The following is a 21,350-nucleotide window of genomic DNA, read 5'->3' on the forward strand; positions in this document are numbered from 1 at the left end:
CTGGCTGCTACATGACTATCATAATTAGCCTGCTGTTCTGGCTGCCCATCTGTTTTAGGAAGACACTGGATGTTTGGAGCTCTGCTGACCCCCTGTGCTTCCCTATGCCTGGGACCTTGGCCTTGGCTTCAGCCTCAGTTCATGGTCCCTATGTTGGCCTGTCCTTCCTTGTGGTCTGTGGTAAACACCCTGGATTTGCGCTCCTGGAATAAGGGCATCCAGGCAAACTCATGTGAAAAGACTCTTGATCTTGAGCCAATCTCATGGACTGCCCCCAGTCCTGGCCACTATAGGTATGTCTAATCACGACCTGATTATGACCAATTGCTACTTCCACAGAATACCAGTCAAGTATTTATTGAGGAATTAAGCTGACATAGAACTTTCCAAAAACATTTCTACAAATGTCTGAGTTATTTGCCTGTGAAATAGTGAGTTCTCATTTTAACCGACCCCCTCCCCCATACTGCCAGAAGGCGTGATATTCTAAACAAAACCACACAAATCCATTCTCAATTATGATAGCACTGCTTCAGTCTCAGTTAGGTCCTGCTGGGTTCCTGGAATTGGGAGTGAAGTGGCTCTTGAGAGGTTCCCAGCACTTGTAGTAATTCTCATCCAAACAATTAGAGGTCTTGAGCCCCCACTTGGTGACGGCCATACTTAGAGAAGACTCAAACATAAATGCCTGTAGGAAATGGGGGAGGGGACAAAAAAGAAGTGAGGTGGATAATAAAATACATTTGATTAGATGTCAAGAGAAAAGATGTAGGTAGGCAGAATCTTTGAATAATGAATCATGTGTGCTAGCAGGGTGAGGACAACAGGCTCACACCTTGGGTTCTGGCTCCAGCCCTACCACTTCTAGGCGAGTGATACCTGGTGCAAGACCCTTACCTTCTCCGAGCTCCAAGTTTCATACTATACAATGGAATTGGGCATGTAAGCATCACATTGTCCTTGCAGCATTATGGAGCTAAATATGCTAGATCCAAGGGCAGAGGTGGAAGAGTTTTAGGAATATTCATCTTCTTAGGAGCCATCACTTACTGTGGCTAAGTCCCTGTGGGGAGGCCATAACCCCCATTTTTGCAGAGGAGGAAACTGGCTCAAAGCTGGAAGTGGCTTGTCTTAAGCGATAGTAACAAGAGGTGGCAGAGCTGAGATTTGAGTTTTGTTCTTAAGGACTCTGACCAGGAGATGGCCTGGGAAAAGGAGAAGGAGGTAAAGAGAGAGTGAGGAGGAAGAGGTGGAGGAGGAGGAGGAGGAGGAGGGAAGGAGGAGGTAGGACTGGCTGTGTAGTACTTTTAAAAAACCTATCCCAGAAGACTGAATGGTTGATGTCCCTCTGTGTTCAGGAGGTTTTTGTCCCCAACAGAAAGAATATGCAAGTGCTCTGTGCAGCTTAGACATTCTAGCTTCACCAATTGCTGATTTTCCTACCATTGTGGCTTTAAAAATTTTTTTTTTCAACGTTTTTATTTATTTTTGGGACAGAGAGAGACAGAGCATGAACGGGGGAGGGGCAGAGAGAGAGGGAGACACAGAATCGGAAACAAGCTCCAGGCTCTGAGCCATCAGCCCAGAGCCTGACGCGGGGCTCAAACTCACAAACCGCGAGATCGTGACCTGGCTGAAGTCGGACGCTTAACCGACTGCGCCACCCAGGCGCCCCCCATTGTGGCTTTTAAAAATAAAACAAAAACAAAATAAAACCCTACAATTCTTATGTGTTCACATTATTGGAAATTTTAAAAATATAGATGGACGAAAGGAAGATAAAAGTTGGGTCACAACCCAGAGAACCCATGTTAATGTTTGGTATCTAATATACATTAGCTTCAGGGAGATGATTGTCCCTGCCTGACTTCTCACCACAGGCTTGATATGAGGACTGTATCAGATTGTGTGGAACCATCGTGCACATTATAAAGCACTATTCAGATATAAGGGTTGTTATTATGGTCATTCTTGTCTGTTGTTGCCTCTTTGCTGCCTGCTTCTTAAGAAGCTTGCTGTCTGAACAGAGTAACAAAACCCCATCCCAGCTGAGTTATGAGGACGGTATTATACAAAGTTCATTTATTCCAAACTGGAATAAGGATGAGGTGTATAGATAGGCCTGGGTCTCAATTATATAATGGAAAATGGTGATGGAGACCCAAAGTTAGGTCTAAGTAAAGTGCTGGACCCTCCCCTGCCAGGTAGTCTGGGCTGTCTGGCTACTCAAGCCTCCCCTGCCCTTAATCCCTTACATAGGAGAGTTCTTTCTGGCTAGTGCTCCAGGCCCTATGCATTTCCCAGAGTCTTGTTCCTCATAAAAACAGCTCTGTCCTTGCCTCATTGATGTAGAACAGTGCTCCCTGATAACACTGACATCCAAAGCCAAGTTGGGCACCAAAGGTTACTGAGTGGCAAGTGTGGGGTAGCCCATGTACCTGAAAGAGCCGTTGGCTTATTTTTTTATTTTTTATTTTATTTTTATTTTTTGAGAGATCAGGGAGGGGAAGAGGGAGAGAGAAAGAATCTCAAGCAGGCTCCACACTCAGTGCATAGCCCAAGATGGGGCTCAATCTCACAACCCTGAGATCATGACCTGAGCCGAAATCAAGAGTCAGAGATGCGCAACTGACTGAGCCACCCAGGCACCCCTGGAAGCGATATCTTAATTGAGATGGTCAAACCACATCTCAAAGAGATGTAGAGTTCCATAGAAATTTTGCAAAGGCCCTTGGAAAGGGAAAGAGAGCCAAGGTCAAGCAGATGGGACTCTGCACCCTCCCCTTGCAGATCAGCTCTATCAGCTCTGGTCCTGGAACTGTTCAATGCAAACTGCATTGGACAGAGAGACATAATGCTGTCTGTTTGCAAGCTGGGCATGGAGTCAGGAAGGCCTGTGCTATTGATTTTAAAGTCAGGTAGCATTGAAGGCATTTGTTTAAAAATGTAAAGCAAATTTGCATATGACTTAACATAAAATTACTCCTTGTGGTCCATAAACTCCACCTCCAAGAATGCAAAAATAAAGTAAAACTAAGTACCGCAGCCAACTGCAATTGTGTTCAGCCTCAATGTTTATAGCTTGACACAGGAAGAACGCAAAACAGATTTTAAATCCCATCAATTTCATCCCATGCCAAAGGAGAGCAAAAGAAAATGAGAAAACAGCTGAGAACTGCTTCTCACAAGCCCAGACTATAGTGAGGCAAAGGCTTTCTGATCCTCCTTGGCTTGAGAATTCCATTGAAGGTGACATCCTGCATCCCTGGGTACTGTGGCCCTAGAGGATTACCTCAAAAAGCAGGAGATGATTCTGAGACACAGCATATATACTCTGGGCTGCATACAGATAAGAGAAGACCTATTACATAGTATTAATAATATTCCTTCATATTTGAACAGTGCTGGACAGTCTGTAAGGTTAAATACAGCCACCTGCTGGGATGAATACCACACCCATTCTACAGATGGGGGAAAATGAAGCACAGAGAAGTTAAGTAACTTATTCAGGGTTTGTAGGAACTAAGAGCTAGGATTTTTTTTCAGCTTATTTTTATTTATTTTGAGAGAGAGATAGAGAGCAATCAGGGGAGGGGCAGAGAGAGAGGGAGACTGAATCCCAAGCAGGCTCTGCACTGTCAGTGCAGAGCCCAGTGTGGGACTTGAATTCATGAACTGTGAGATTGTGACCTGAGCCAAAATCAAGATTTGGACATTTAACCTACCAAGCCACTCGGGTGTCCCCAAAGAGCTAGGATTTGATCCCAGGTCTGACGCAAGTCCGAATATCTTTCTACCCTATCACATCAGAAGTCTAGTATACGTTTAGGGGTGTGTACATACACACACAGGCATATACACACAGAGAGACACACACTCTCCTCTCCTGACTCCTTCTCTCTGACGTTGGAGAAATACAAAAGCAGCCACTCCTCTCAACAAGGTTGGGGACCCCCAAGGCTGCCAGAGCTTGGCATTTAACTTGCTTACCATGGTGCCATCAGCAATCCTCTCGGGTGCCAGCTTGGCTTTGCTGGCCTTCTCAAAGCAGTCAGCATCAGGCCCGTGGGGGGTCATTGAGCTGTGCAGGCTGCCTCCCCCTGGCAGGAATCCACCTTGCTTTGCCTCATAGTGACCTTTGATAAGTCCCATGAATTCACTCATGCAGTTCCCTAGGAGGGTTGAAATAGTATTATTTTAATGTTTATTCATTTTTGAGAGATGGAGAGAGACAGAACATGGGCGAGGGAGACACAGAATCTGAAGCAGGCTCCAGGTTCTGAGCTGTCAGCACAGAGCCCGATGCAGGGCTTGAACCTATGGACCATGGGATCGTAACCTGAGCTGAAGTTGGACGCTTAACCAACTGAGCCACCCAGGCACCCCTGAAATAATATTATTTTAATTATCTAAGGCAAAACATGTAAAATACCAAGACCTCCCAAGCATTTTTTCTGTGCACTGCCAAGAAGATAGGAGAATATGATACATTTTTAGGATTACTAAAGAATACAGAGGCGGGAGGAACCCACAAAACATTCATTAATGTGGAACCCTTGGTAGGCAAAACTCTACTTGATGGCCATGTGGATTTTCAGAGGTCTTAAGTTCCATTGCCTGAAACAAATGATGTTGAATCTAAAGAAAATCATAGCCAGACGATTTTAATAATAATTAAAATGAAAGTAATAATAAAGAATAGATGTACTCTGTCATCTAGGCTTATAAGCCCCATATTAAAATGATCTTTTTTCCCACATCTTATCTAATCCTCCTCCAAATAGCCCCACAGTAGTACATGGTATCACCATATTTCTGATTCCCAATCGAGAAAACTGAGATGGAGTGTGTGTGTGTGTGTGTGTGTGTGTGTGTGTGTGTTGATGGAAGGGTCATATAATGGAAAGAACGCTGGACTTGGAGTCTATTATCAAATGATAATCCATGTGAAAGGATCTTAGTATCTGTAAAAAACAGTCCATAAATGCTATATAGTCTAACAAATACTATCTTCTGTAGCTGAATCTACCATCTTATTTTCCACTCTCCAAAATGCCTCTGAGATTCATTCTTTTCTTTCTATTTCCATTGCTATTCTCTTTATAGAATCCTAAAATTTTTAAATTGGAAAGGATCACTACTTCTACTCAATACAGAAGAATATTCTATGTCATTCCTGGCATTACTTCTTGGGTCTGCCTGCATGCCTCCTGTGAATGGAAGCTTTCTACTCAACAAAGCAGTCTACCATATTATTGAAAAGCTCTGGGTGTTAGAAAGTTCTCTCATATTAAATGGAAATTTGCTTTAATATAAGTATGTTGGTTTTGTGCTTTCTGGAGTCAAAAAATTTGACAAAAAAATCACCATGTGCCTACTATTTCAATCATGTTTCTATTGAAATAAACCTCTTTATTGGAACAGCAACATATTTAGAGCAAGAATTAAAGAAATACAACACCTGAGCAAATTTAAGTGTCTTTCTATCCATTCACCCATCTACCCATCCATCTGTCCATTCTCCACCCCATCTGTCTACTGATCCATCCATCCCACAGATGTAATTGAACACTCTGCTAAGTTCTGTGATTGAGTAAGAAGTAGCCCCTTTAAAGTTACTTTCATAGTCCCTTCTGTGACAGTGCCGAGAGTGAAAATCATGAGCAGAGCAGAGAGCTATGACATTGGCAACCCTTGCAAAGCTGGACATTGGCATGATAAGTTCCTTACATGTGAAGTATAATCAAGTGCCAAAATATTTCTGTCATTAACTAGGCAGTCATTTTTATCCTGCCTAGGAAACAAAATTCTGCTGCAGGCACACGTAGAAAAGGTAAGACCCGAATCATAGCTCTACTCATTATTCCATGAAGCAGAAATAGAGGAAAAGAAGCAACTGTAAGCATAAAGTGTCTATATTTTAAAAGCAGATCTGCTCATGACTTAAATGTTCTGTCACACTCCTCAATCTAGTATGTGTCCTCAGAGTCACCTTCATGGCTTAATTTTAAGAAGAGAGCAATACAGAATTCAGCTTTGATCTGAATATGAATTTAGGTAGCAATGACTTTGGTGATGACATTTCTATATCATTTTCTATATTTCAAAGGGCAGGGGGAGGGTAGACCTTGCCTCTCTGATTAATGCTGAATCCAGTTGACTAAAGTACATTAAGATGACTGGAGGCAATATTTCTACAGAAATAATTCTTCACTTCTCCTATAAAGTCACATCCAAGTAGCAAAGATTTTGATAATATTGCTAAAGCAATAGTTTTAATATATCTGGAAAAAATAATTTCCAACTTGGGGTTCTGTATTTTTTCCAACTAAATCAGGCAACCATACCTTTCTGTTATCTATCCTGGCCAAATGTACTTGAGAGACTTTTAAAAAATTATAAGAGGCATTTCACAAGGTCATTTGTTTCAGGCAGGCTGAACTACAAGCTCAAGTCTAGGAGTGGCTGGAGAGCTGTAGCACAACAGCAAACTTGTCTAAGTTAGACAGTTCTATTATCCTTCTCTGTGGGTAGGGAGGTAAGCCACAGGCCAGTGTTTCTCAACATGTGGCCTGTAGACCTCCGGCATCAGAAAGTCTTGCTGCCTTGCTAATTCAAAATGCAGATTCTGAGGTTCTACCTCAGAACCAACTAATTATACTCTCCAAGAGTGGGTGCTGGGGATACATTTTTTTTAAGAGTCATTCTAAGTGATTTTTATCTCCCTAATATTCTCAAAGTGTGGTTCCTGGAACAGCAGCATCAGCATCACATGGGGACCTGTTACAAAAGCAAATTCTCAGGCCCCACCCTGGACCTTACTAAAACAGAAATTCTGAAGGTGGGGCCCAAGAATCTGTTTTAACAAGCCTTCCAGGTGACACTAACATATATGAAAATTTGAAAACTACCATCTCAGGTACGTAGAGGTACATAGCAGCCTCAAAACAATAGTGAAATAGTGAATTATCTGTGAAATAGTGAATTATCAAGGGCTAGCATGTAAGGTACAGGCTAAGCTAAAGCAGTTCTCCTGGACAGCAGGTCTTCTAGGGGATTGATTTCCAGAACAGTCAGGGCCTATGATGGGCTTGATACTCTTCAGAAAAGATGATAGTTTATTTTGACTCTATTGACAAAGTAGTATCTTTGTGGTGGTAACTGATTGTATCCTTTTCTCCACCATAATGATGTCACCTGAAAAAGGTGGTGCTGGAATTAGACCATAAAATGGCTTTCTTCCATCCTTAGGGCCCTACTTCTCCACCTTTTATAAATGCCTAAATTACCCATTCAGTGCACTGTTATATCTTGTTGAGCTGGGGCACCTGGGAGCTGGTACATATAGGGAGGAACCTTATATAGACAGCCCTGAGGTTGACTAAGGAAAGGGATTTATTTTTAAGAATGTTCCAGCTGTGGAGTGCCTGGATGGCTCAGTCGGTCAGGCACCTGATTCTTGACTTCGACTCAGGTCATGATCTCACGGTTTGTGGGTTAGAGCTCCATATAGGGCTCTGTTCTGAGGGCGCAGACCCTGTTTGGGATTCACTCTCTCTGTGTTCGTTCCTCCCCCACTTGCTCTCTCTCTCTCAAAAATAAATAAACTTGAAAAAAAAAAAGAATATTCTAGCTGAAATGTACCTCAGAGTCTTTTCAGAACTCTATGTACAGAAATGCAATCTCCAAGAAGTGGAATTGTACATTGACCTTTAGGTTGGATTTACAGCTAGCTATTGCACAACTAAAAATGCCAACTTCATTAAATATAGCCATGAAATACCTTATTCATTCTTGGTGATGCATTTACTAATTAAATAAATGTTTATTAGATGCATATTGTATGTTGGGCACTGGGCTAGGCACATCAGTTACTCCTAACGAGTGTATGTGTGCTCTGGCACACATTTAATTCAATTAAACCCCGACTCGACCACTTAACTAGATGTGGGGCCTTGAGCAAGTTACTCAATCTTTCCAAATTACTTAATCCTTTATGCCTCAATTTCACCTTCTGAAAAAAAGGGAATAATGATATTACCTCCCTCTTACAACTGTTTTGAGGATTAAGTGGGTTAATTCTTATAAGGAACGTATAGCCATGGAAAATGGTTAATAATTGTTAGCTGCTAGTAATAATATTAATAAAATAAAAATAATAGATTTAGTAAGTTCTGTTCTAGGTAACTAATACTCCACAGAAACTGCTTCCAGAATGGAGTCCATTCCCTAGTGTGAACGGCAGTCTGTTTCATCCCACCAAAATAATTGGAGAAGGCACACTTCCTGGCTCTCGAACCAGACTTAGATCAAGAGCTTTCCAAAAACAACAAAGTTACCAACCACATCCCACCATTCTCTCTCCCCTAAAAAGAAGGGTCTGACATGTAAAGAAACGTCTTGCTTCACACTTTATCAGCCTTTCTGCCTCTCCTCAGGGCCAGGGAAACTGGGCTGTAGGCATTAATTACTTCCTTCTCAGAGTCAACACATCACTGCCATCTCCATCTGTGGTGTTTCAGCTGCTACAAGTCTGAGGAGCAGCACTGGGTCTTGGGAGGCAGGATCCTGAAAGCCAGCCAGAGCATGGTGTCTGGAAACTCCTTGGTGGTATTCCCAATGGGTAATAAGTTTCACCGCGTTGCTATCTCTTTGGTTTCCAATGTGGCTTGGGAAAAGAGAGACTTACTGTGGTAATAAGGAGGCCTGAAGGTCTTATCAGCAACCCCCCATCGAGGTGGGAAGATGACAAAATCAGCGACAGCCACCCCAGGGCGGACAGACTTGGCGGTCAATACTGTGAAGATGGATGGGTCCTGTGAAAGCACAAGGAGACACTGAGCCCACGATGGAAAGGAGGCAGCTGGACAATGGCACATGTGTCCCCACACTGGAAGGGGTTTCCAAGTTGATGCTCTAAATTCTGATCAAACCACACAGGCCAGGCTAAGTGTTCTGGGCTTATCGATGAGGTGCAGTAATCACTCATCTGACTTTCCCCTCTTGCTGTGCATGAAGCAAAATGAATTAATTCCAGCTAAGAAGACTTGGAACTGCTTTCTCATCCTGCTGAGCCCCCATTTCATGCAAATATTACCATGTGGGTCTGAGAACCAGTCATGTCTGCCTCTCAACCTCAGGTCAGGGTGAAGAGCTGGGATGTGCTTCAGGGAGTTCTTGGCAGAATAGATGCTCAGAGTGAGGTTGAAACAGCAGTAAAATAGTATCTAGCTTTTGGTATAAATGTAGAATGTGCTTCTCTTTGGGGGCCTCGCAGAGATTCCAGATGCCATCCTCATTGCTTTCTTACCCCTGTTTGATTCTCAGGTCTAAAATCCACCACTTACATCACTAGTTTGGACGGTGGTAGTGTCGAGGGAAACAATATTGTGATTTTAAAAGAACTTTAGAATCTTTCAGTGGAAAGATTGAGATTCAATTTAATTGAAATCAATGATCATGTTTGCTTTCACATGCCATTCTAGGGTCTGGGATTTAAAGATGGTTGAGATCTATCTATTCCTTGCCCTTTTAGCATTACTAGTGGTGGTAGTGGTTGTGGGGGGGTGCTGAAGGAGTCATAAAACAGGTGCATGAACAACTAATCCTAGCAAGGTGCCAAGGATAATCTCACTTTATAAGTAGAAATCCAAGGGAGTATAGAGAGTGCCTGCCTACCTGAGAGGATCAGGGGAGGCTTCGAAGAGGAGGTGATATTTGAGGAAGGTCCTGAGGAATGAAAGGAGAAAGAAAGAAAAAGGAGGGAGGCAGGAAAGAGAGGAAAAGGCATTTGAAACATAGAAAACAAGAAATACATCAAAGTGCACAGAGATTTTGTCAAGAGGCAAGAAAGCATTGCCAGGGTGCACTGGCAAAGGGAAGAGGGGCTAAGAGTTAATACTGGAAAAAGGAGTCCAGGGCCAGATGGTGGAGAACATCAGATACCATGCTTCAGAGCTCAGATGATCCTAAACCACAGGGAGGCTGAAAAGGTTTTCTAATGCAGTGGTAGAATGACCAGACCTGAATTTTGGCTTATCGATAAGGTGCAGTAATCACTCATCTGACTTTCCCCTCTTGCTGTGCATGAAGCAAAATGAATTAACACCAGCTAATTTTGGAAAAAAATCAATGATCATGTTTGCTTTCACATGCCATTCTAGGGTCTGGGATTCAAAGATGGTTGAGATCTATCTATTCCTTACCCCTTTAGCATTGCTAGTGGTGGTAGTGGTGGTGGGGGGTGCTGAAGGAGTCATAAAATAGGATTTTGGAAAAATTTTGGAAAAATAACTGTGGCAGCAGCACAGAGATTGAAACTATGCAAAGGCAAGCCAAAAACCCAACCCTATTGCCGTGAGACTTTAAACTTCTTCATCCGTCATGAGAAATGATCTGAAACTATTAAAGAAAAGGTAGTGAGGCTCAAATAAAGCTCTATCAGTGTCTCAGGGTCCTTTTTCATGCTGTTTTGGTCTTGATGCCTCATTTTCTTTTCCCTTTTGGTTTTGTTACGAGTTGTTGCTCTTCAGAAAGGTAGTTTTGTCCCCCTAGAGATAAACTGAACTGGCTCAGAGTAATCTTCCTGTCTCTGGTTCTCTGGCTTCTGCTCTAATTATCCCGTCAGCTTGTGGGTTAAGTTAATCTATTATGAACCAGGCTGCAAAATGAACTTTCCCCCAGGATCTCAGAGCTAGCACTTTATCATGAATGTGGGGCCTTGGGAGCTTGCCCTGTAGACCAGGGACCTATTTGTGGGCCTCTAATTGAGTGAAAAATATGACCAAGTTCACTTTCTTTGGTTTAAATTCAAGCACTGAACATTCTGAGGAACTTTAGAAGAGGGCTGTCTGCTCCATCACTGCTGAAAACAGCCAGGAGTAGAGGCACTGGAATAAGCAGCTAGACCAAGCAGACTCAGCATTTGTAAGCAGGACAGAGAACTTTCCAAATCCAGAGGTTTTCCTTTCTTATCACTTTATCACTAATATTAGCCTTTTCCAAGAAGAAACTAAGTTTTTAGCCATCTATTGGGGTTGCCGTGATCCTCTGTGTGAGAACCGGGCTGTGTTCAAAGGTGAGTGTTACATGGAAGGCTTGGCTCTCCCACTAGCTTGTTATTTACTCCTTCACCAAAGCCTTGCTGTAGATGATTCAAATTCCTGTCAGCATAATGATGAATGACTATATCGTGGCCTTCCAAGGGTGACACTGGAAACGTTAAATCTGTGAACGTCAGGGGACTACTATGGACCCCTCCCATCCAAGGGCTACCCTATCTCCAGGCCCCTCCATGGTTCAGACTTACTGCGTGGTCAAAGGCCACTGAATTAATGACCATGAAGTTCTCCAGGTTGTACTTGTAGGGGGTGTAGTTCCCGTGCCAGGCCACAACGTTAAATGGGGAGACATCCTGATCACACAAACACAAAAAAAGCAGGAAAGGGTGATCTTAGTACTTAATGCTTTTGTAGCTGTGATTCCACAGTTTGTATTTGGCATCACTGTCTCTCCTGATTTGATTTTGTTCACATAATCTAATAATACCATCCTTTGGGAGAAGTATAACCCTGAATCATGTTGTGGTTGCTTCACGTGCCTACAGACTGTCCCTTGCTAAGCCACTAACCCTATTTTTCCAGTTCATAAGCTGCAGCTGCCTCAGATCACATGTGCAGCAGAAGCACAATGCATTCTCCAAGTAGTGCCTTTTCAACAATTTTTAACACAGTTGTGAGAATCTGCGAATGTCAGCAATTCTCAGACAATCTGGGCCACCGTCTGGGTTTCCCGGTGCACTTGCTGTGACTGCTCTCCAGGTAATTGCTGTCTAGAGGAGCTTCTGGTACATGCAGTGCCTGGGTTGGTAAGTGCAGGAGGGTGAGAAGGGATCTAAGAGTTCCCTTAGGACTCAAGGACTTGAGTTTCCAGAACAATCCTAAGGTGATGCTTCCTGGGCCTGCCCTGGGGTAGGAGAGGATCAGTGCTCTGTTACAGGAAGGTAGTCCCCATTGTAGTTATGCATCTGTTCTGGAAACGGAACCCAATTCAGAATGTTCTAAAGACTTTACTGAAGGGACTACTCAGACAGATATGATTAGAGTTAAGTGAACTGACTAGAGATGGTGAGGTTTCTGAGTCTAGCAACAGTGGGAAGACATTGCCATTCCTAGGCCTGAGGGATATGGGAAGAAAATGCTGTTATAGGATTCAAGCAAGAGCTAGAACCATGAAGAAGGGGCTGTTCAGTGGTGTGGTGGTATATATTTAACAACTGCCTCTCTGGAAAAAATTAAAAAGCTCTGTTTTATAGCATTTGCTAATTTCTGGGGTATAAATACTCTCACCATGATCATTTTTTCATCTACTAACGTGATGTTGCTGAACACAAAGCTGGGAAGAATGTGTATATTAGCTCTTTCATGCCAGTATGAACTGGTTTCAGCACACCACCGAGGCTACCCAACAGGAGCTGAGATCATGGAGGGATGAAGTCCCAACTAGGGAAGAAGCAGGGGAAGAAAAACCCCAACTTGTCTTTCCTCCTGCCCTCCAATTTCCTGTGAGTACCTCTCACAGGTTGAACCTAACCAAAAGCCTAGGGAGCCCATATAGGTCAAGCTCTCAGGTGACAGATTGTGGCAGAGAAGGGATAATGGATCAATGTAGGAGGTCACACAAGGAATAACCAGCACAGAGTTCACTTGGGAAGTGGAAACCCATGGAGCTGCTGGCTGCCTCTAGAATGATGGCTCTCTCTCAACTGTATGTCAAAAATAATATGGGGAGCATGCTTAAAATGACTGAAGGTTTCCACACTCCCAGAAGTTATCATTTTTGCTAGGCTGGAGTAACATCAAAGAACCTGCATTTTAAACAAGCCTCCCTCAGAATTTCTGATGCAAATGATCTCTGAACCACATTCTGAGAAATCCTGACCCAGACAATATGAAGGTGACAATGTGTCAATAAGGCAGGCAATTAACTCTCAGGGGTTAATTTTAAGTGCCAAACTAGTTGGCCTCTGTTGGTTAGCATACCCTCTAGATGCTGTCCAAGAAAAATAATATGCCTTGAAAAATATAAGCAATATGTCAAATGGGCAAAAATAATGCTAATAGATAATGGTAAACAGAAGAAATCTTTGGATTGCTTTGTTTATATGATTACTTTCTGCTAATATATATTCCATATATTAAGTAATAATATAATATATCTGATATAGATTACATATTGTTATTATTTGTTAATATATCCCTAATAAGGGATAAGCCTTTGCTTGTCTTTGAGTTTACAAGGCTGTTGGTATAAACTAAGTCAAGCTAATGAACTGAGTTCTACTTGTTTTGTGTCAGTCATGGCTTGTATTTGAAATATGGTAGCCATTGATAATATAAATATTGGGTGACCTGCTTGTTTACTCATTTCCCTTTTCAGAACAAACTATCCTGCCTGTATATTATATTTTATACACCATTTATAGAGATCTACTATATTGCCAGGATTTTTATTGCTTGGTGAGTAGAAAGAGCATGACCTTTGGAGTCAAAGAGATATAGGTACTAATGCTTGTTCTGCCATTTACTATGGCATTTGGCAAATTATTTGTAATTCCCTTTTCATGACTATAAATGAGACAAATAGTACCTTATTTGTAATTATTTAGTGGTATGGTAAAGATTAAAGAATATAATATATGTCAAGTACTTATAAAGATTAAAGAATATATGTCGAGTACTTAACACTGGCCTTAGCAATCAGTAGGTGCTTAATATTCCCTTCCTGTCTTCCAATCATCCTCTTACTTTACCTGTTTGGCAGCAAATAGCTTGCCCTGGTATTTATTAATCACAGTGTAGCCACCTGGCACTTGGCGATCTTCATACCAGGCAACGGGTATCAAAAAATCACGAGGATTGGCCAGGCCATTAGCTCCTAGAACACAGCAACCCAAAAGTCTTTTAGACACTTGTGAAATCATATAGGAAAGATGCCTACAGTTGCACAAAGAGAAAGGGCTCTCTTCCATGTCAAAAGCCATTCCATAATTTGTTTTCATTGTCCAAATGCTCATTGGAATCCTTTTTACCTTTTACCTCCTAAAAGGAAGGTAAAGGATTAGGAAAAAGATTAGGAAACATGATTAGTAAAAAGAATCATGAAAATCATCATCATCATCATCATCATCATCATCATCATCATCACCAGCATCACCTCCTAAAGTTGTAGAGTAAGTATGGCTTATCAACCCTGTTACAGGCATTACTGCATCACTGCAGGTGAGGGGAGAGGATGAGGCTAGAAAAGAGGCAAAGGGAAGGTCTGGTAGAATACTAGAACTTCTCTGTTAAGAAAACCATGATGATTCTAGAACTCATCTACAGTCCTTGATCTCAAAAAGGAAGGGTTACATACTGTGGCCCCAGGCATGCCTCTGCTCCTCAGACAGAACTCAGAATCAATCTGCAGAATTGCTCTCCAGCCTGACAAATCTGTCTGCCACTCAGGAAAAAAGTATTCAGGACTTGCCTGCTTACCTTTGCTTAGGAGCGAGTGTTCCCTCCAGAGAAGGAAAATAAATCAAAAGACCAAAAATAAAAAGTATAAGTGCAAAAACATAATTTAACTCTGAGAGGAGAGACCTGGGGAGTGTTTTATCATTTCCAGCTCCTGGGGTTAAAAAATATAAGCCCCCAGCTGGTTAGTAAATTATATATATTTTCCAGAGGGTACGTGTTCCATGGAACCTGGAGGCTATGCTGGCTGTAGAGCAGCAGGAAGCCAGACTGAAGTGGGAAGAGCGGGTGGTGAGCAGGATGACAGACGGCCCACCGTGGCTCCAGCTGCCTCTCTGCTGCCTCCCACCTTCCTCTGACTATTTGGATCTCCCCAGGGGAGTGACCAGAAGGCACATGCTGGCCTGGCCTGTTTTGCTCTAAAAAAGCTGTTGACAAGGAAAGGAAGAACTGGGAGGTGTGGCCACCACCTTCAGCAAACATGCCAAAGATGAAACCAAGGGCCCATTTTCCAAGCCACTCCTTTCACTCCAAGAGATGTTTTGAGAACAACTCCTACCACCTTCACTTCTCTCCTGCATCTTCTGCCTCCAGTTTGCCAGAAGAATCGGGGGTGGGGACCTTGATTCACTTTTGAAAGTTTTAATCTGCCTCATAGAGGCTGTGGTTTCTAGCTCCTTCAGAGCTCTGAGTTAACTGTGTAGATTTTGTGGAATGTGATGAGTAGGAATGTGAAGTTTGTAGACTATCCGCACTTCAGCCTGTGTCCCCTTTCCATAGGAGTATAGCCCTTGTTATAGCTTTTCTCTACTTTATCGTCTACACACACCCTATTGACGTAAGAAGATGATCTCCCTCCTATTCACAAAGCTTATTCCCACATGTATGTTTTTGCTTAAGCTGTTCCCTTTCCTTTTATTTTTCCTCAACTCTTCATCAAGGATTAATCAAATCTCATGTCTTCTGTAAAGCTGTTCCTGGTGACTTGGCCCCCCAGTAACCCAAACTTCTACATCCTTCAGGATATACACTGTATAACCAGAAATCTATTTTACATTGTCTGTTCTTCAACAGTCTATATACTACTCTAGAGAGAGATTTAGAACATGTTGGCTTTGGTTGTTCACTTTTATGTATGTATTTTATGGGAAAAGGCTTGTGTTACCCTTGATGAGATTCCTGTCAGTACCCTCAGCACAACACAAGAGCCAAGACTAGCTGATGGATTGATATACCGATGAACTAATTAATGATTTTATTTCATCAGTTGGGTCCGCCATGACACTGAATCCCTGAACTTAGAGGTCTGAAAAAAATATTTGGGGTTGCTTAGGGAGTTCTAATAGGTTTCTGAACTTCTCAACTACACTTGGTCTAGAGAAGTTGTCTGGAGAGGAAAGTTGAAATTTGAGTGAGATAATGAGGGGAGAAGGGTGTGTCACTCTCATGAGATTATCTGTCCTATCTCTCAAGGGAGCCTAAAAGCTTGTAGTGAAGATTTACCAATTGGTCCCAGGTCAGGCAACTCAAAGTGGACGCCGTAGACCTCCAGGATGTAGCCCCTGGTCTCCTCGAAGACATCTATGCTGAACCGCATTCCTCTCTGGAATGGGAAGCAGACACTGGTGAGCACTCCCAAATCATACCTGTAGCTATAAAGAAGACGCCCCAGAGCCACAGCCAGCCCCACATGCAAAAAGTACAGCTATAGTCTGTTGAGGTATGTTTGAGAGGTGACCAGCTCAAAGATGAGTTAAAACGAAAAATTTAGGGCGTTTGGGTGGCTCAGTCAGTTAAGCATCTACCTTCGGCTCAGACCATGACCTCATGGTTCCTGAGTATGAGCCCGGCATCGGACTCTGCTGTCCACGTGAAGCTCGCTTTAGATGCTTTAGACCCTTTCTCTCTGCCCCTCCCCCCACTTGCACATGCTCTTTCTCAAAAATAAATAAAAACTTTTTAAAAATTAAAAATAAATAAATAATTACTTAAAACAGACAAACAAAAAAGGAAAAGTATAACTCCTAATCACATCTATGACCCAAACCAATTCTAATCTAATCTCTCATTGGACTCAGAGATCCCAGTGCTCTGATATAGCCACATTTTTAAGAAATTAATCTTCACTGCACCCCCTCCCCCAATCCATGTGAACAGAACCCTGTCTAAAGTATATATAAGTATTTCGGAAAGCAAATTGACAATGCTCTTTGCTTTGTGATGGTGTCTTATTTTAAAACAAACCAGGCACCCAAGCCTGCTTACCCTTCGGCACAAGAGCCTTCTGCATGACTAAAACTCCCTCTCCTTGCTTAGACACGATCCACCAAGAAATTTTAGAGTTGGAAATAACAGCAGCTGAAACATCTAATTGCTCCCAAATTAGGGAGAGGCAAGGGAGAGGGGACACATCACCAACCTGAATGACGCAGATCTCATTGGGCTGCACAAGCATCTTGCCAAACTCAGTGTAAATGAGAAGTTTCCCTTTCTGGGGAACTAACAAAAAAGACAGGGCAGCAGTGAGCAATTCTTCCCATGTGAGGACCACTTCATGAAGAGCAAAAGGCTTAAGGGCTGCATTTGATTTTTCATTCCAAAAGAAAAGAGCTTTATTGAGTCTCATGGAGGGAAATGGATATTCTGACAACTTAGGTTAGCAATTTTACTACCTAGAAGAAAGTGAAAGAAAAAAGTTGACTCTGTTTACTCTTGGTTGCCAGGAAAAGAGTTTGTATATGCACAGTTTTGTGGATTGACCAAAAAGGGCAGCAGAAATAGGATGGAAAACCACTTGTTTCTGGTAGTTCCAGCAAGAGTCTGGCATTTGCATATCTAATGTCTACACCAAAATGTTGACTTCAAAATATCAATACTGAAACCATCAAATAGAATGGGCAGACCAAAGAAATCTCTAACAGACATTCTGTTTTAGATGGCATCCTGAAAATTTCTATTTAAACTGCAGATATCGATAACAGATGGTATATTATTGAGTGGGTTTGAAGGCAAATAGAGTTATCTTAGTAAATTAATCACAGATTGGTATTACTCTTTATTTCCTTTCAGTTGCCAGATCTCCCATGTTATAAAGGCCCAGCAGAGATAGGCAAAGGCAGAGAGACTATGGAATAGAGTAGGGGCTTTGAGGTACACCAGGAATCTGTTCCAGACCACCAATGACCTCTAGACCTCAGTCTGCAGATTGGACTACATAAGATAGACTGAAGGATAAAGGAAAATAATATGTATAAAATAGAAAAGTTGCTTGTGATTGGGGACCAATTCACAGTGAAATCTTCAGAACTTACCAATCAAGAAGTCCCCATCTGAATTGTAAAAACATCTGAAACATAAAGAATAATTCCTGTGATTTTTCAGTTTTAACAATGTTCAGACAAATTAGCTCACAACACAAAATTGTTTACTACCCACCATGTGCCAGGCTCAGTACTGGGTATAAACTGGTGAGTAAAATGACCCAATCTCTGCACTCATGCAGCTTACAGTCAGGAAGCTTACAGTAGGAAGTCAGATAGCAATCAAATAATTACAGAATATCATCATAAACTGTCATGGCACTATGAAAGTCAAGTTCAGGAGAATGGAAGAAAAATGAACCTGTTCTAATGGGAGGGGTCAGCAAAAGCTTCCCTGAAGAAGAGATATTTGACCTGAGATTTGGAGGAATTATCTAGGCAAGAGTTTGGGGAGTGGGGAGAACATTCCAGACAGAAACAACAGCACATGCAAATAAATGCTGTGAGGCAGGAGAACACATGGCAGGTTGAAAGAACTGTATGAAGACTACTGTGGCTCAAGTGAAAAGAGAGAAGGTGGAATGATGTGAGGCTGGACCCACAGGTACATCTTCAGTGCTTTGTCATGGCTCAGAGAATTTAAATGACTTGCCCAAGATTACTCAGCTAGGAAGAGTGGAATTGGGTTTGGATGTAACATTCTGGTTCCAGAGGTAGAGTGCAAAACTGCCATGAGATTCTGCTTCCCCAAGAAAAGGCAGAATGCCATTTATATATTTTTCTAGTTCAAAAATTTAAGCTCCTCTATTGAGGAATGTTAAGTTTGCACAATTATTACCTGAAGCCAAAGTCTGTCAGCCTGACCTACCACCAACTTGTGGCCCTTAATGGCTTCTCATGCAGTATGACTTTGGGCTCAAAAACAGTCCTGGGGAACTTTAAGAAATTAGAGATATTCTGACCCAACCTGGTTAAAGTCAAAATGCCTCTTGGACTACTCCACCTTCCCAATGCCCATCGTCTGTTTTCTATTTACATTGTTATGTGACATTTTTGTTTATGTTACAGGAGTCAGTCAAGTTTGAAGCCCTCACTTATTTTTATTAATTAATGTATATCAATGTTGCTCTGGGGAAAAAACAATAACATAAAACAACCTGGCTTTCACCCTCTCACCAATAGCTCTTAGGGAATGGGGATGTTCTGCCCCAGTACTGAGCCACTTACCTGTTCCCCATGGAGGTGTTACACAGGAAAATATGGATGGCAAGCCCATTGTTAGACTTTATGTCTCCAGCTCCACACAAGGTGTGCAGGCCCTGGGAGAGACCGCAGGAGAAGGAGGGGTGAATGTGAGTATTGTCCAAGACGCCAGCCCTCCTCCTGGTCCCTGAGAGCCATGTGGCAAGGTTTTACCAGGGTCTGCCCTGTGGGACAAGTGAGACATTTGGGGTCCAGCCTGCCTCTGGGGAGCCTGAGATTTACTGTTTATGTTTAGTAGGTGGTGGCTCACCCTATTTGCCAGCCATGGCCCTAGATTTGGACTGTCTCAGTGGCTAAGATCACTTTACTTGGCATTTTATCAGTTTTGTGCTTAAGATCAACCTAGAGGAGAGTTTCTTTTGGAGGTAAAACTAGGCACCTAGGAGGCCTAGGGAGGAAGGTTGCCACATCAGTGTTCCCCAAATACACCTTACCATGTAGGCAGCCCCGTGCTTATACATAGGGTCAGCCCTATTTTTTCCAGAACAGGGAAGTGGAAGCATTCTGACCAACTGTAATCCTCTCTGCTGATAATCCACAGTCCAAGAAACCTTAACACCTGGGTCTTCTCAAAACTCTCAGCCCCAACCTGCAGATGAGAAGCCTGAAAGGAGGGAGCTCTGCTCCTTCAGATATCCACAGTTCACCCACAGTGGGGGATTTATTTTTGTATTTTAACTCAGTTTGCCAGTTTGGGGTCTATTTAGATGAGTCTACACAGAGCTTGGAGCATTGAATATAGACAAGGAATTTGCATGATCCAGAAAATTTGGCTTATGGCTGGGCACCTGGACTCTCCCTAAGTAAGCCATTGGCTGAGGTTGGTCTGCAAAGGCCTCCACTGGCTTCTTTGAGCCCCTCCTCATTGTAGCTCCCTTCCTTCTCCCCTACAATGTTTGCTCTGAGCACAAGTGTTCCAATACTCCCAGCCCTTATAACTACCAAGCAGAACTTGTGACCAGCATTGCATTAACTAGAGTTGTCGACCTGAGTTGATGCTACTCTAGCCCAAGGGTCCATTTCAGAAAGTTCATGAACTTGGATGGGGACAAAATTATATATTTATTTTGACTAATCTCTGAAATGTATCATTTGCTTTAATTAATATGAATGTAAGCAAAAACCCACAGAAATATTAGAAGTGCCTGTAACCTTTCCACTGATAGAAATCATGGGTTCTTTATATCACATTATAGTTATTATGGCTATTCCAGAGTATCATTTATGTTCGTACTTCTAACAACCATAGTTATTAGATATTTTCATAGATCTTGTGATGTAGTGCATTAATAAGGAAGCATATATGTTACTATAAACCAAACCAAATTTGTTATTTTAATATGTTAATCATTGTATTTCAATATAATCAGCTTCTTTGTAATTTTATGGAATTTATTTTATGCATTTAAAAATACAAGATTTGCCAGACTATTAAAGGAGTCCATGGGGGGAAAAAGGCTAAGAACCCTTTTCTAGCCAAAAACAAAAAACCTTAGGTAGGTCAATGCTCAATTTCCACTGGCCATTCAGAGATGTTGTAAATAGCTTACCAGTGCCCTTTGGTGTCAGGGGCCATATGGTGCCTAAGTAAGACATCGCTCGGCCAGCCCTGAAAACAGAGGCAGGTGGTTCTGTCTCTGCTGCCTGCCTCTAAGTCTGCTTCCGCTTGGCATTCAGCCTGAAGATGGCTGGATCACTCACTGGGGAAGAAAGAGCAGAGGGCAGGTGTGGATGCTGTTGACTTACACTCACAAAGTCCACTTTCTTCTGAGACGTTTTTGGAATCTCAAATGGTTTCCATCGAAGCTGGAAAAAAGATACACATAACAGGAAAATTATTTTAGAAGGGGAAACCATAGACTTTCTAAACAAATAGCATCGACTACACAGAGAAAGGACAGCTGTTTCTTCTGTGTGGCTCTGACTACTTGTAATTTTGTTCTTTTACAATTAATAATTACCCATTATTTCCTAAAGGGTCTCAGTTGGGTTCTCTGTGTGTATGCACTGTGTGTGTGTATGTGTGTTTAACCTATATGTATATATATTGTTTTCATTCTTTAGCACTTTAAATTTAAAAAAAAATAAAAAAAGATCATTGCTTCTTATTTCAGAAGCTGTTTGTTTCCCTTAACATTTTTCTCAGGCACATCAGTGAGTTTTGACTGATGCTGCTTTTTCTGCTATTTATAATCGGCTTCCTTTCCTGGCATGCCAGCCTCTCTGTGTGGGCTCCTGACACTGCAGGGGAAGGTTCTGCTTCTACTTCCAGCCCTGGGAGGTTTGAATTACTTCTTTAAGAGAAAGAGAA

The 21,350-nt window shown here is 42.2% G+C and overlaps 1 protein-coding gene across 1 annotated transcript in view; it reads right to left on the minus strand.

Moving 5' to 3' along the window:
- Positions 1-341: 341 nt before the first annotated feature.
- Positions 342-21,350, minus strand: part of HGD (homogentisate 1,2-dioxygenase) — a 49,024-nt gene continuing 28,015 nt past the window's right edge. Inside the window, exons 5-14 of the mRNA XM_045502171.1 lie at positions 20,786-20,845; positions 19,004-19,095; positions 17,828-17,862; positions 16,936-17,015; positions 16,020-16,119; positions 13,811-13,935; positions 11,309-11,413; positions 8,690-8,816; positions 3,991-4,172; positions 342-688 (exon numbers count right to left, since the gene is read on the minus strand). Of these exons, the coding sequence (XP_045358127.1) occupies positions 539-688; positions 3,991-4,172; positions 8,690-8,816; positions 11,309-11,413; positions 13,811-13,935; positions 16,020-16,119; positions 16,936-17,015; positions 17,828-17,862; positions 19,004-19,095; positions 20,786-20,845 (1,056 nt within the window). The 3' untranslated portion in view covers positions 342-538. The remainder of the gene's footprint in view (positions 689-3,990; positions 4,173-8,689; positions 8,817-11,308; positions 11,414-13,810; positions 13,936-16,019; positions 16,120-16,935; positions 17,016-17,827; positions 17,863-19,003; positions 19,096-20,785; positions 20,846-21,350) is intronic.

This window comes from Leopardus geoffroyi, chromosome C2 (assembly GCF_018350155.1).
Source record: "Leopardus geoffroyi isolate Oge1 chromosome C2, O.geoffroyi_Oge1_pat1.0, whole genome shotgun sequence".
Taxonomy (NCBI): domain Eukaryota; kingdom Metazoa; phylum Chordata; class Mammalia; order Carnivora; family Felidae; genus Leopardus; species Leopardus geoffroyi.